The sequence below is a fragment of the Sphaeramia orbicularis genome, chromosome 22 (genome assembly GCF_902148855.1).
Source record: "Sphaeramia orbicularis chromosome 22, fSphaOr1.1, whole genome shotgun sequence".
Classification (NCBI taxonomy): domain Eukaryota; kingdom Metazoa; phylum Chordata; class Actinopteri; order Kurtiformes; family Apogonidae; genus Sphaeramia; species Sphaeramia orbicularis.
In genome coordinates, this window is record NC_043978.1 from 9,485,065 (window position 1) to 9,497,564 (window position 12,500).

The 12,500-nt window shown below is 38.0% G+C and overlaps 1 protein-coding gene across 1 annotated transcript in view; it reads left to right on the forward strand.

Moving 5' to 3' along the window:
• Window positions 1-12,500, forward strand: part of LOC115413915 (neuronal PAS domain-containing protein 3-like) — a 212,861-nt gene that overhangs the window by 93,617 nt on the left and 106,744 nt on the right. Inside the window, exon 2 of the mRNA XM_030127058.1 lies at window positions 7,927-8,025. Within this exon, the coding sequence (XP_029982918.1) occupies window positions 7,927-8,025 (99 nt within the window). The remainder of the gene's footprint in view (window positions 1-7,926; window positions 8,026-12,500) is intronic.

Below are 12,500 nucleotides of genomic sequence, written 5' to 3' on the forward strand. Positions count from 1 at the left end.
CATAACCTGTTTTTTTTTTTTTTCTGTAAAAATGATGATGATAGACTTGAGTCACATGATTTGTCCATTTTTAAGACGTGATGAACCTGATTAACTGATAAAACACTGGATTTGTCTTAAACTTGTTTGATTTCTGAAACATGATGTGTTTTCTACTGGAGTTTTTGTCAATCATCATAAAACAGCTTCAAATCCAAACTCACTTTAATTAACCCTGTCGGGAAATGTTAGCGTTGTATTAAACCCACCCTATTACACACAGCACCTAGCTTTAGCAGTTAGCATTAGCACATTAGCAGCAGTGAGCTTCCATTGAAGGTGTTGGTCATCGCTGTGGTTCAGGTGCACCGACAGCAGAATTAACCCCATATGTGCCATGTATAAACGGACAGACCCACCACAGACAGACCCGGGTCTGAGTGGGACCCAAATCCAGACCATTCTACCCACGGTCTTAGATCATATGGGACATGAACGGGTTAAATCTGTCACAGAATAAAGTCTATACATTTGTACTTTATTACATTGGATCAGTATTTGCTGTAAAATTGAAAACAGTGAATTCAGAAGTTATTGTTTGTTTGTGTTTTTACTTTGGATCCGTTTTATGGGTTTATGTTTACAGTCGCTGTCATGTTGTTTGTTATTGATTAGAGCTGCAACAACGAATTGATTAAATCCATCCAAATTGATTCTTAAAAGAGTTGGCAACGAATTTGGGTCTTGAGTACGTTAGTACTGAGGCGTGTGTACGCAGTATGGATGAGGGTTTGGATGACGGGACTGATTATTAAAGCTACATTTACATTCTGGTCCTGGTGTCCATGACAGACCAGTTTGGACCAAACCCAGTGCACCGTTTATGGAACAAAACTGGAACATGGAGGGAAAAAAAGGTCAAAATCCCATGGTGCACTGCATTTTGGGCAAATGGGTCTGTCAGGGACACTAGAACCGAATGTAAACGTAGCTTAAGATTGATTGATTCAACTTTATGATTGGAACCTTTGGTGGGCTGGATTGGAACCTTTTGTGGGTCAGATTTGAACCTTTGGGGGGCCGGATTGGAACCTTTGGGGGGTCGGATTGGAACCTTTGGTGGGCAGATGTGGAACCTTTTGTGGGTCAGATTTGAACCTTTGAGGGGCCGGATTTGAACATTTGGGGGGCCGGATTGGAACTTTTGGTGGGCGGGATTGGAACCATTGGTGGGTGGGATTGGAACCTTTGGTGGGCGGGATTGGAACCTTTCGGGGGCTGGATTGGAACCTTTGGTGGGTGGGATTGGAACCCTCAGTGGGTGGGATTAGAACCTTTGGGGGGCTGGATTGGAACCTTTGGTGGGTGGGATTGGAACCTTCGGTGGGCGGGATTGGAACCTTTGGTGGGTGGGATTGGAACCTTTGGGGGGCTGGATTGGAACCTTCGGTGGGTGGGATTGGAACCTTCGGTGGGTGGGATTGGAACCTTTGGTGGACGGATTGGAACCTTTGGGGGGCGGGATTGGAACCTTTGGGGGGCCGGATTGGAACTTTTGGTGGGTGGGATTGGAACCTTTGGTGGGCAGGATTGGAACTTTTGGTGGGCAGGATTGAAACATTTGGTGGGTCAGATTTGAACCTTTGGGGGGCAGGATTTGAACCTTTGGGGGGCTGGATTGGAAGTTTTGGTGGGCTGAATTGGAACCTTTGGTGGGTGGGATTGGAACCTTTGGTGGGCTATGTCAGAACCTTTGGTGGGCGGGATTGGAACCTTTGGTGGGTCTATGTCAGAACCTTTGGTGGGTCAGATTTGAACCTTTGGTGGGCTGGATTTGATCCACGGTCCACATGTTTGCCAACCCTGTTCTAGAACCTCCAGTGGTCGGTCCGTTCCTCTTTAGAGCCCAGTTCGAACCCCATGGATCCGTTTGTCCTGGTGACTTTGATGCGGTCGTTTCCACATGGACTCAGACTCGATGTCCCTGAACGCACCGTTTGTAATCAGTAAAGTACCCCCCCCTTCAGACACAACAAACCTGCTCTTTTTCATCTCTAGTTTTTTTGTTTTTTTTTTCCTCCGACAGCAGCGGTATGTTTCCTAGTCATGCATCAAGAGATCAAATCTAAAAGTAATACAATATGTGGACGTACATCTGTGCAGCTTTAATTTGAAACCAACTGTGCGCTCGTGTCGTGGCTTTAAAGCTGAAATAAGTTATGCCGCCGCTGCCCTCGCTTCACCCTCTGACAAGAACAATAGCGGCCGGCTCGCCTCAGAAAACTGTGTTTTACAATAATACTCGTCCACAAAGCAAGACCGACAATGTCAATGGTTTTATGGTGCGCTACACAGTGCAGCTAATGTTCTCCTGCAAGTCAGCGCCGCTTCACTGCCTCCCCTCGCTCTCCTCCTCCTCCCTGTGTGTGTCGGTGTCTCTCGCCCTCTTCCTACCTCTTATTTTTCCCTCTTTTCTTCTCCTCGGCGCTCCCTCGCTCCCTCTCTCCGTATGAAAAATCCATTCCGGCATGGGTTTTGACAGGCTGTCTTTGGTGGGTGTGTAAAATTCATATAATTCACTGTGCATAGACAGTCACTTTGGGGCTGCTTTGTATTTCGTATTTGACTCGGTGTCACTTCGCCTGCCTGTCGAGTCCCAGTCGGCGGCGTTTAGCTCTTCAAAAAGCCTCAACCCGACCCCGCCTCTGTTTATTTGACTGTTTTTTGGGGGTGGATTTTCTAAAGGCAGGAGCTGCCGTGGCAGGTACGTCTATGAAATCCACCAAACAGGAGGAGATATTTACAGCAGGAATGACAAAGGAAAGTTTTCAGCCTTAACCCTTCAACATCCACCTTTAACCAGAACCACAGACGGATGGATCTGTCTAATACCTGGTCATCCTCTAGTCCTGTCAGTACATCCACCTTTAACCAGAACCACAGACGGATGGATCTGTCTAATACCTGGTCATCCACTAATCCTGTCAGTACATCCACCTTTAACCAGAACCACAGATGGATGGATCTGTCTAATACCTGGTCATCCACTAATCCTGTCAGTACATCCACCTTTAACCAGAACCACAGACGGATGGATCTGTCTAATACCTGGTCATCCACTAATCCTGTCAGTACATCCACCTTTAACCAGAACCACAGACAGATGGATCTGTCTAATACCTGGTCATCCACTAGTCCTGTCAGTACATCCACCTTTAACCAGAACTACAGACAGATGGATCTGTCTAATACCTGGTCATCCTCTAGTCCTGTCAGTACATCCACTTTTAACCCGAACCACAGATGGATGGATCTGTCTAATACCTGGTCATCCAGTAGTCCTGTCAGTACATCCACCTTTAGTCAGAACCACAGACGGATGGATCTGTCTAATACCTGGTCATCCACTAGTCCTGTCAGTGCATCCACCTTTATTCAGAACCACAGACGGATGGATCTGTCTAATACCTGGTCATCCACTAATCCTGTCAGTACATCCACCTTTAACCAGAACCACAGACAGATGGATCTGTCTAATACCTGGTCATCCACTAGTCCTGTCAGTACATCCACCTTTAACCAGAACTACAGACAGATGGATCTGTCTAATACCTGGTCATCCACTAGTCCTGTCAGTACATCCACCTTTAACCAGAACTACAGACAGATGGATCTGTCTAATACCTGGTCATCCTCTAGTCCTGTCAGTACATCCACTTTTAACCCGAACCACAGATGGATGGATCTGTCTAATACCTGCTCATCCAGTAGTCCTGTCAGTACATACGTCCTGGTCATCAGATGTGGACGTTCAGAGGCTCTGTACTCACCGTTATTTAGATCAGACTCATAGTTTTTCCTAAATTCTAACCTTTTAAAGCTCTTGGATTGAGTCCATGTCTATGATGCACAGAAGGTCAAGGTGGTGAGGACCACCTGTGTGTGTGTGTGTGTGTGTGTGTGTGTGTTCTGTGGAACAGTTTGGGGACTCTACTACAGCAGTGTTCTAATATCCAGCCGTTTAAATCCAAATAGAAGGAAAAGATCTTAAAACGCTAAAGAAATGAAGGACTTTGAAGGTCATTTGATGTTTTCTAGTTAAGGAGGTTATGTTTTTATTGGGTTTTGTTTGTTTGTTTGTTTGTCTGTTAGCAAGATAACTCAAAAAGTTATGGACAGAGTTTGCTGAAATTTTCAGGAAATGTTGATACTGGCACAAGGAACAAATGATTACATTTTGGTGGTGATTGGGGGTGTGGGGTGGGGTGATCTACTTTAGCGGAGGTCTGCACTTTCCGAGTGCTTTTCTAGTTTTTCTTCTTCTTTTGAGTGTGTTTTGTTTAGTTTTTTTTTATTTCTTACTCTAATCATTGACATTATTTACTAATGCATGTTTATGACTACTTTCTCTGATACAAATGCATCCAAACAATGTAAAAGTCAAACTGGGGATCAGAGTAAATAAGGTCGACTTCTGCTCACTCCCTTTTGGTCTACTAGAGGTGTATATATAATATATTTATATATATTTGTGTCCACATAATGATGTGTGTATAGTATGTGGATGTTCTATTACCTCTGTCTTATTGTACATCGAGTTCAAAAGCTCCAAATAAACCAAACAGACGTGGAAACACCATTATCTTCTCCAACATTGATTCCCCAGTAAAACCCATGGAGTTGGATCGATGACAGCGGATGGACACACTGGGTTTATGTATAGATCAAATAAAATGAACAAAAAATAATTACAAGAAATGTACAGAATAATAAAGAGCGTGAAAAAAGAAGCAAAATATAGACTAAAATTAAGTAGAAAAGAATGAAATAATCAGCAAAATGAACAAAAACAACCAAAATAATGGATAAAATGAACAAAGATTTATGGAAAAATGAACAAAATAATAAGTAACATGAACAAAATAAGCCACGAATTAAAATTAAATTCAAAAGTTCAACAAAATGAGCAAAAATGAATAAAATAATAAACGAAGTGAACAAAAACAAATAAGAAAATCTAAAAAATAATAAATGACATGGAGAAAATAAGCAACAAAATGCACACAAACAGTCAAAGTAATTAGTAAAATAAACAAAATGGATTAAAAAACAAAAACAAAAAAAAAAAACATTGATTCCACAGTAAAACCCATGGAGTTGGATCAATGCCAGTGGATGGACACACTGGGTTTATGTTCAGTTAATGACAGATTGGACTGAAAAAGACACTGTTTATTCAGTTTGATCTGTTTCTGATAGAATAACCATCAACTTTAATTTGAGCTTTAATGAATATCGACATGATCAGTGAATTAAATACAGAAAATACAGGATTTACACTGAAAAAATAAAAAAATACAGAGGATAATATTAGAATAAATGGTGATAAATCACTGAAGGTTAAATATAGAGAAGGTTTCATTTGGGATCTGACATAAAAGTAGCTCTGGGTTTGTACGGGTTAAAATGTGGAGCTTCAGGTTCTGATCAATAAGATGTAAATGTCGCAACGACAGGTACTTTTACTGTAGTAAAAGTGCACGTTCTGCTTCAGATTCTGTTAAAAGACTGATAAAAGTCTGACATTTTTTACAGTGTATTCAACTTTAAGCTTTGACATCATTCTTATCTTGTTTTGTCTTTTTTCCCCGTTTCTTCTTTTTTCTTGCTGATTTTTGTGACATTTTACACACATTTCATTTAGTTTCATCTTTTATCTTTTTGTCTTTTCTGTTTGTTTTTATCCTGTTTCATCTTTTATGTCATTTTCATTTTATCTTTTTTCTCTTATCTAAATTTGTCTTTTATGTTGTTTTCATCTTCATTTTTACAGTTTTACATCCTTTCTTTTTACACATTTTGTGTCTAATTTTTGTCTTATGTTTAAATTTTGTCTTTTACATCCTTTTCATCTCACTTTGTTTTATTTCTTTTTCATCTTTTTTTTCTTTTAGATCACCTTCTTTTTCATCTTTTGTCTCATTTTGTCTGTTTCATTTTGTCCATTTTTTCCATCCTGTTACATTTGTCATGTATAACACTCACAGATGGATTCACCAGTTTATCATGATCTCTGTGTTTTATTCTTTATTTACATTAAAACCTGAAAATACACAGTGACACGAAGCAAAAATCCTCGATATTTCACCTCAAATGCATTAAAACTAAAGCCTGTTGAAAATGTCAGGAGTCCAGATACTTGTGCTTAAAAACAGAGAAGAAATGGAAACACTTTGGCATAAGTAGAGGTACTTGAGTGAAGTATTTGTACTTATCTCCTTCTCACCTGCAGAATCATCACCTGATGTTCAGTATTTTGTGTCTTTGAAACTTTAGTCATGGGTTAAAGTAAAAGTTTGTGGTTTTTGTTTGTTTTTGACTGTTTCACGTTAACATACCAGGTTCAACCGTTGGGTTTCTCTGATTATTTATGGGTTTTTGTCAAGGATGATGCAATATCTTTTTAGTTTTTGTTCACTGAGTTAGAAATGCCCAATAGTTCATCATCTGTTTGTGTAAATGTACTTTTCAGAGTTTATTTGTATGATTTTGGGACATATCTGATGACATTTTATTTCATTGTGTTTTTCTTTGCTTCTATTCCCTCTTCTCCATCCTTCATCTTACTGGTCTTCATCACCTCTTCCTCCTCCTCCACCTCCTCCACCTTCTTCTCACTTGCAGAATCATCACCTGATGTTCAGTGTTTAGGAGATTTTCATCGTGAGTTAAAGTAAAAGTTTGTGGTTTTTGACCGTCTCACATTAACATACCAGGTTCAACTGTTGGGTTTCTCTGATTATTTATGGGGAGGTTTTGTCAACGATGGTGCGATATGTTTTACTTTTCGTCCACTGAGTTTGAAATGCCCAATAGTTCATCATCTGTTTGTAAATCTACTTTTCAGAGTTTATTTTTATGTTTTTGGGACTTGTATCTGATGACATTTTCTTTCATTGTGTTTTTTTTTTTTTTTTGCTTCCATTTCCTCTTCTCCATCCTTCATCTCTCTGGTCTTCATCGCCTCTTCTTCTTCTTCCTCCTCCTCCTCCTCCTCCTTCTCACCAGCAGAAATATCACCTGATGTTCAGTAGTTTGTGTTTTGGAGATTTTTTTCATGGGTTAAAGTAAAAGATTGTGAGTTTTTTTGTTTGTTTGTTTGTTTGTTTTTGACCGTTTCACATTAACATACCAGTTTCAACTGTTGGGTTTCTCTGATTATTTATCTTTATTTTATTTATTTATTTATTTATTTATTTATTTTTGTCAAAGATGATACAATGTGTTTTAGTTTTTGTTCCAATAGTTCATCATCTGTTTGTGTAAATCTATTTTTCAGTGTTTATTTTTATGTTTTTGGGATATGTATCTGATGACATTTTCTTTCATTGTGTTTTGTTTTGTTTTGTTTTTTTTTTGCTTCCATTTCCTCTTCTCCATCCTTCATCTCTCTGGTCTCCATCACCCCTTCCTCCTCCTCCTCCTCTTCACCAGCAGAATTATCACCTAATGTTTAGTATTTTGTGTTTTGGAGATTTTTATTATGGGTTAAAGTAAAAGTTTGTAGTTTTTTTTAAAATTGTTTTTGACGATTTCACATTAACATACCAGGTTCAATCGTTGGGTTTCTCTGATTATTTAAGGGTTATTGTCAAGGATGATGCAATAACTTTTTAGTTTTCGTCCACTGAGTTAGAAATGCCCAATAGTTCATCATCTGTTTGTGTAAATCTACTTTTCAGAGTTTATTTTTATGTTTTTGGAACATATCTGATGACATTTTCTTTCATTGTGCTTTTCTTTCCTTCCATTTCCTCTTCTCCATCCTTCATCTCCATCTCTCTGGTTTTCACCTCCTCCTCCTCCTCATCTTCCTCCTCCTCCTGCTCGTTGTGTGTTTCCGTCGCCGTTTAAGAAGCTCTTGACGTTTCTCTGTGTGTTTCGCAGTGACCCCTACTGGGAGCGGCCGGCTAATGCGGGCAGCTGCTCCGCCGCCCGGCCCAAGACCCTTCACCTGGCCGGCCAGCAGCATACCTCGTCACCATGGTAACGTCCGTCCAATAGCAGTAGCAGTAGCAGTAGTGATGTTGCTGGTAGTGTGTGTTTTTTTGTGTGTCTGTTGTGTTGGATTTGAGGCGGGTGTTTCCTTTGTCTTTATCGGAGCATTTTTAAGACGATTCAATCAGTTTGATGATGATGTTAATGGATGAAATAGTTGTAAAAGATGTAAGAAACAGTTTTAGGATGTTTGGGTGAAAAGTTTCAGTGGCGTGAACTGGACTGAACTCAACTGATGGTGTTCGCTCAGATCCAGTTGGTCAAATATCCATCTGCTTTTCTTTTCTATGGGATGGAGTTTCCACATGTGCAGCGTTTTTCTCTCAATAGTTGCTTTTTGCCTGTGGTTGTGACGGGAACTTTTAAAGACTTGAGGACAGAAGGAGATACATGTTTTTTTTTTTTCTTCATTCCTGTTGTTGTTATTTGTCTTTTTCTGACCTGAAGAGGAGTCCAGCTTCATCCCTTCATTTAATTTGTAAAGAGCAGAATATGGTTCATGAAAATATTCAATGAAATATTTATGAAAATGGCAAATTTGAAGAAAACTTCCCAAGTTTTTAGTCGCATGAAGTGATTTTTCCTCCCTTAGTTTTGTTGAGATAGATAGATAGATAGATAGATAGATAGATAGATAGATAGATAGATAGATAGATAGATAGATAGATAGATAGATAGATAGACTATATTAAAAAATGCAATAAAACCAAATACAAGTAATGTGAGAAAGACCCAATAAACCAGAGAAAAGAGCAGAATAGATAGATAATAATAGTAAAAACTCAACAAAATAGGCAAGAAAATGAACAAATGTCACCGTAAATAAGCAACAAAACCTAAATAATAAACATAATTAACAAATTGACAAGAAAGGGAAAAAAATGTCAACTTGATAAATAAATAATGAAAAAAATTAGTATAAATCACAAATATACGAAACAAAATACGTAAAGAAAACAAAAACAAAACAACAAAATGGACAAATATAAGCATCAGTAAAAATAAATAAATCAGAAAAATTAATGAAATTAGCGAAAATGGACATAAAACTAAGAATAAACATAAATAAGAAGTGCACTGAACAAAAAGGACAGAATAATGACAGACAGACAGACAGATGGATAATTAACGAAGTGAATAAATTAAGTAAAAAAAATGGACAAACATGCACATCAAAATGAGTAAAGAAAAAATAAGCAGTGAAAGTAATGAAATATGAGACAAATGAAGAAAAACTGAACAAATTACATCAGAAAATGGACAAAAAATGAACATAAATAAGTAGCAAAATGAAAGAAAATTAAAGATAGATGGACAGACAGGAATTTGAAACAATGACAGTAAAAATAGAATAAAATAATTAAAAAAAAAAAAAAAAAAAAGACTCAAGAGCAAACACACACTATACAAAATAAATTACAAGTAAAAACAGAACTGGATAAAACTTTGAATAATTAATCAGTAAAGTGCAATAATAAACTGTAATGTTTAAAGTAAAATGTGATTTTCCAGTCGGTTGGAGGCGTGTAAATAACAGTCCAGTAGGTTTATGATGGACAGATCATCTCCTGTTTATTAGACATGTGTAACGGAACCTGTTCAGACCTTTATTCACTATAAACCTGAGTAAAGGAATGGATTTTATAAAGTTTTCTTCAAATGGAATCTCACATTTTCACCTTCAGTTTATTGTACATTTGTCCAAAAGATGTCTGTAGAACGTCGTGGTTCTGGGTTCCGTCATATTTAGGCATAAAAACCTGGATAGAGTGAAGAAAAAAGGTCAAAAATGACAAAGATCAGATCAAATAAGGTCCGATTATCGACCAATAAGAGGGAGTTTAGCATCAATACAGCAGCCAAGATGAGAGTGAAACCTGTCAAAAATGAAAAAACAGATTAAAAATGTGATCGTATATAAGACGGCAGAGCTGGGGAACACAGACCAAAACAAAAAAACTAAATTCTATTTCATGTTTGAATTGAATTATGATTTACATCCGTTAATTTCTGACTCAATGAAGAAACATACACTTTCTTTACTAAAATATATGATCAGAAAAACACATTCACAAATAATAGAATAAAAGGAACAAACAGGTTGTATTTAGATATTTTGTTGATCAGGAAAAGTTTAGAACAGGGGGTCAAACATAAGGTCCGCGGGCCAAAACCGGCCCAAAAATGGTCCAATTTGGTCTAAAGGTTGAGTTTCAGAAGTGCAAGAATTAGATTAAAAATATGACGAGTCAAATGTGTTCAGGGGCGACATACGACTGCATGTGATAGAAGTAAAATAAAAACCTCTGAATAATGACAACTACAAATGTAGTCCTGGGTTTAATGTAAACAAAGTACAAATAAATTATAAGAATATTTACTTTTTCAAATCCTGTCACAATAAAATGTGACAAACCTGAACAAATATAAGAAACCTGACATTTGTAAAGAAAAATAAGTGCAGTTTTAACCATATTCTGCCTCTTATTAATGTTTTGTGTATTTATTGACCCACTGTGATCTGAAAACTGTTAATAATAAGATGAGACATAAAATTAGTGAAAAACTTATTTATTTATTTTCATATAGTAAAAAACATCCACATAAACACATGGTTTTAAATAGTGAGCGATGGTTCCCAAAAACCCTCCAGATTTCAAAGGTTATTTACAAGTGCAATTAAAAATATAAAAAAACCCCAATATTTTCAAGCTGCACAAAAGCACATTTTCAACAAACAGAATCCCACGACAAACCAAACAGAAATGTATCCCATGTGTAAAATTCCAGTCGGTCAGGAGCAGAGTTTTCACAGCTTTTTTCAACTGAATTTGAGGAAACTCCGACACAACAGTCGTCAGATTTTTCCATTTTGGGTTTTCTGTTTAGAACTGAACTGAGTCTGACTGGGACGAGGACAAGGGTGGGGGGGGGGGGGGGGGTCTAATTAGTTGACTGATACCAGTTCAATACTGGTGGAATTCAGTGTTAAAGGAAAAACATATTTCAGACTTTACATGATTGTTTAGATTATTCAGATTTTCATGAAGTAATTTGACTTTCACATAAAAACAAAGCAAAAACTGTGGATTACAATTAAAGGTTATTATATTTAGATTAATATATATATTAGGCCTGTAACGGTACACGTACCAAACCGAACCGTTTCGGTACGCACCAGTTCGGTTTGGTACACAGCTGCACTGAAACGGCACAGTATGATGAGAAAAAGAAATAGGAACGGAAGACGTCGTTCGATGAGGAACTTTAAATCCGCGCAAGTTCCACACGGACATATGGAACTAGCGCACAATGACCCAAATATGAAAAAGCTGCTTCCATAAGGTTAAAAAAAACAACAAATATGACGTGAACCTGAAGGGAAGAGACTGAAGACCCTCCAGCATCATTACAGTCCAGTTTGGATCAGTACGGGTTCAGGTGAAAGACCACAACGAGGAAAGAGAAGACGAACGTTGTTTGCTGCCCGTGAACTACGGTAGTTCTGAAACACTGACACTAGCTCTGTCTGTCTGTCTGTCTGTCTGTCTGTCTGTCTGTCTGTGTCTCTCTTTCTCTCTCTCTCTCTCTCTCTCACACACACACACACACACACGCTGTATAATAGAGGAATAGAATCTGGAGTTGGAAGTTGTAAAGGAGTTGAAAGGATGTAAAGTTTCACTTTCGTTTCACGCCAGCGTTAGTTACGTTAGTTATGGACCGAACCCCCACATACCGCCCCCCCCCCCCCCCCCCCCCCCCCCCCCGTGCGCCTCCAACAAAAAAACAAAACAAAAAACCCCTCTGTATTTTTGACAGGTTGCACCCTGTGCACACGCATGCACACACACACACACACACACACACACACACACACACACACGTACACACACACACACGTACACACAGTGGCCTAAACAGTTTATCTGTCCTAAAATAAATAATTAGGTTAATTTATTTGTCAGTGTTGCTCTTCAGTTTGTTTAAACAGAATACCAGTTTACCCTCTTCTTAATGTTGCACTTCATATGGAATTTTTTTGTTATTTTTCTGCAGAATGTGAACTGACAGAACTGTGATTAGATTTTTGTTGTTTGTTCAAAACTCCCTTTCAGGGAAAAGTGCAATACTAATGTTTAAAATACATTTAGTAATATTTTATTTTCTATTTGATTTGTAGCAGCAGAATTATATTATTCCTGTTTTTCTATATTCTATTGTCACCAAAAATTTGTGGAAGAATGTTCAAAAATTCATAAATGCATTAAAGACATTTTGAGGGGTTTTCTTTCTTCCCGTACCGAACCGGAAAAAAAAACGAACCGTGACTTTGAAAACCGAAAACGTACAGAACTGAAAATTTTGTGTACCGTTACAGGCCTAATATATAGGTTATTATGCCTGTTATTCCACTGGTTCCACCCACTTTAAACTGGTCCCGCCCACTTTAGACCACATTG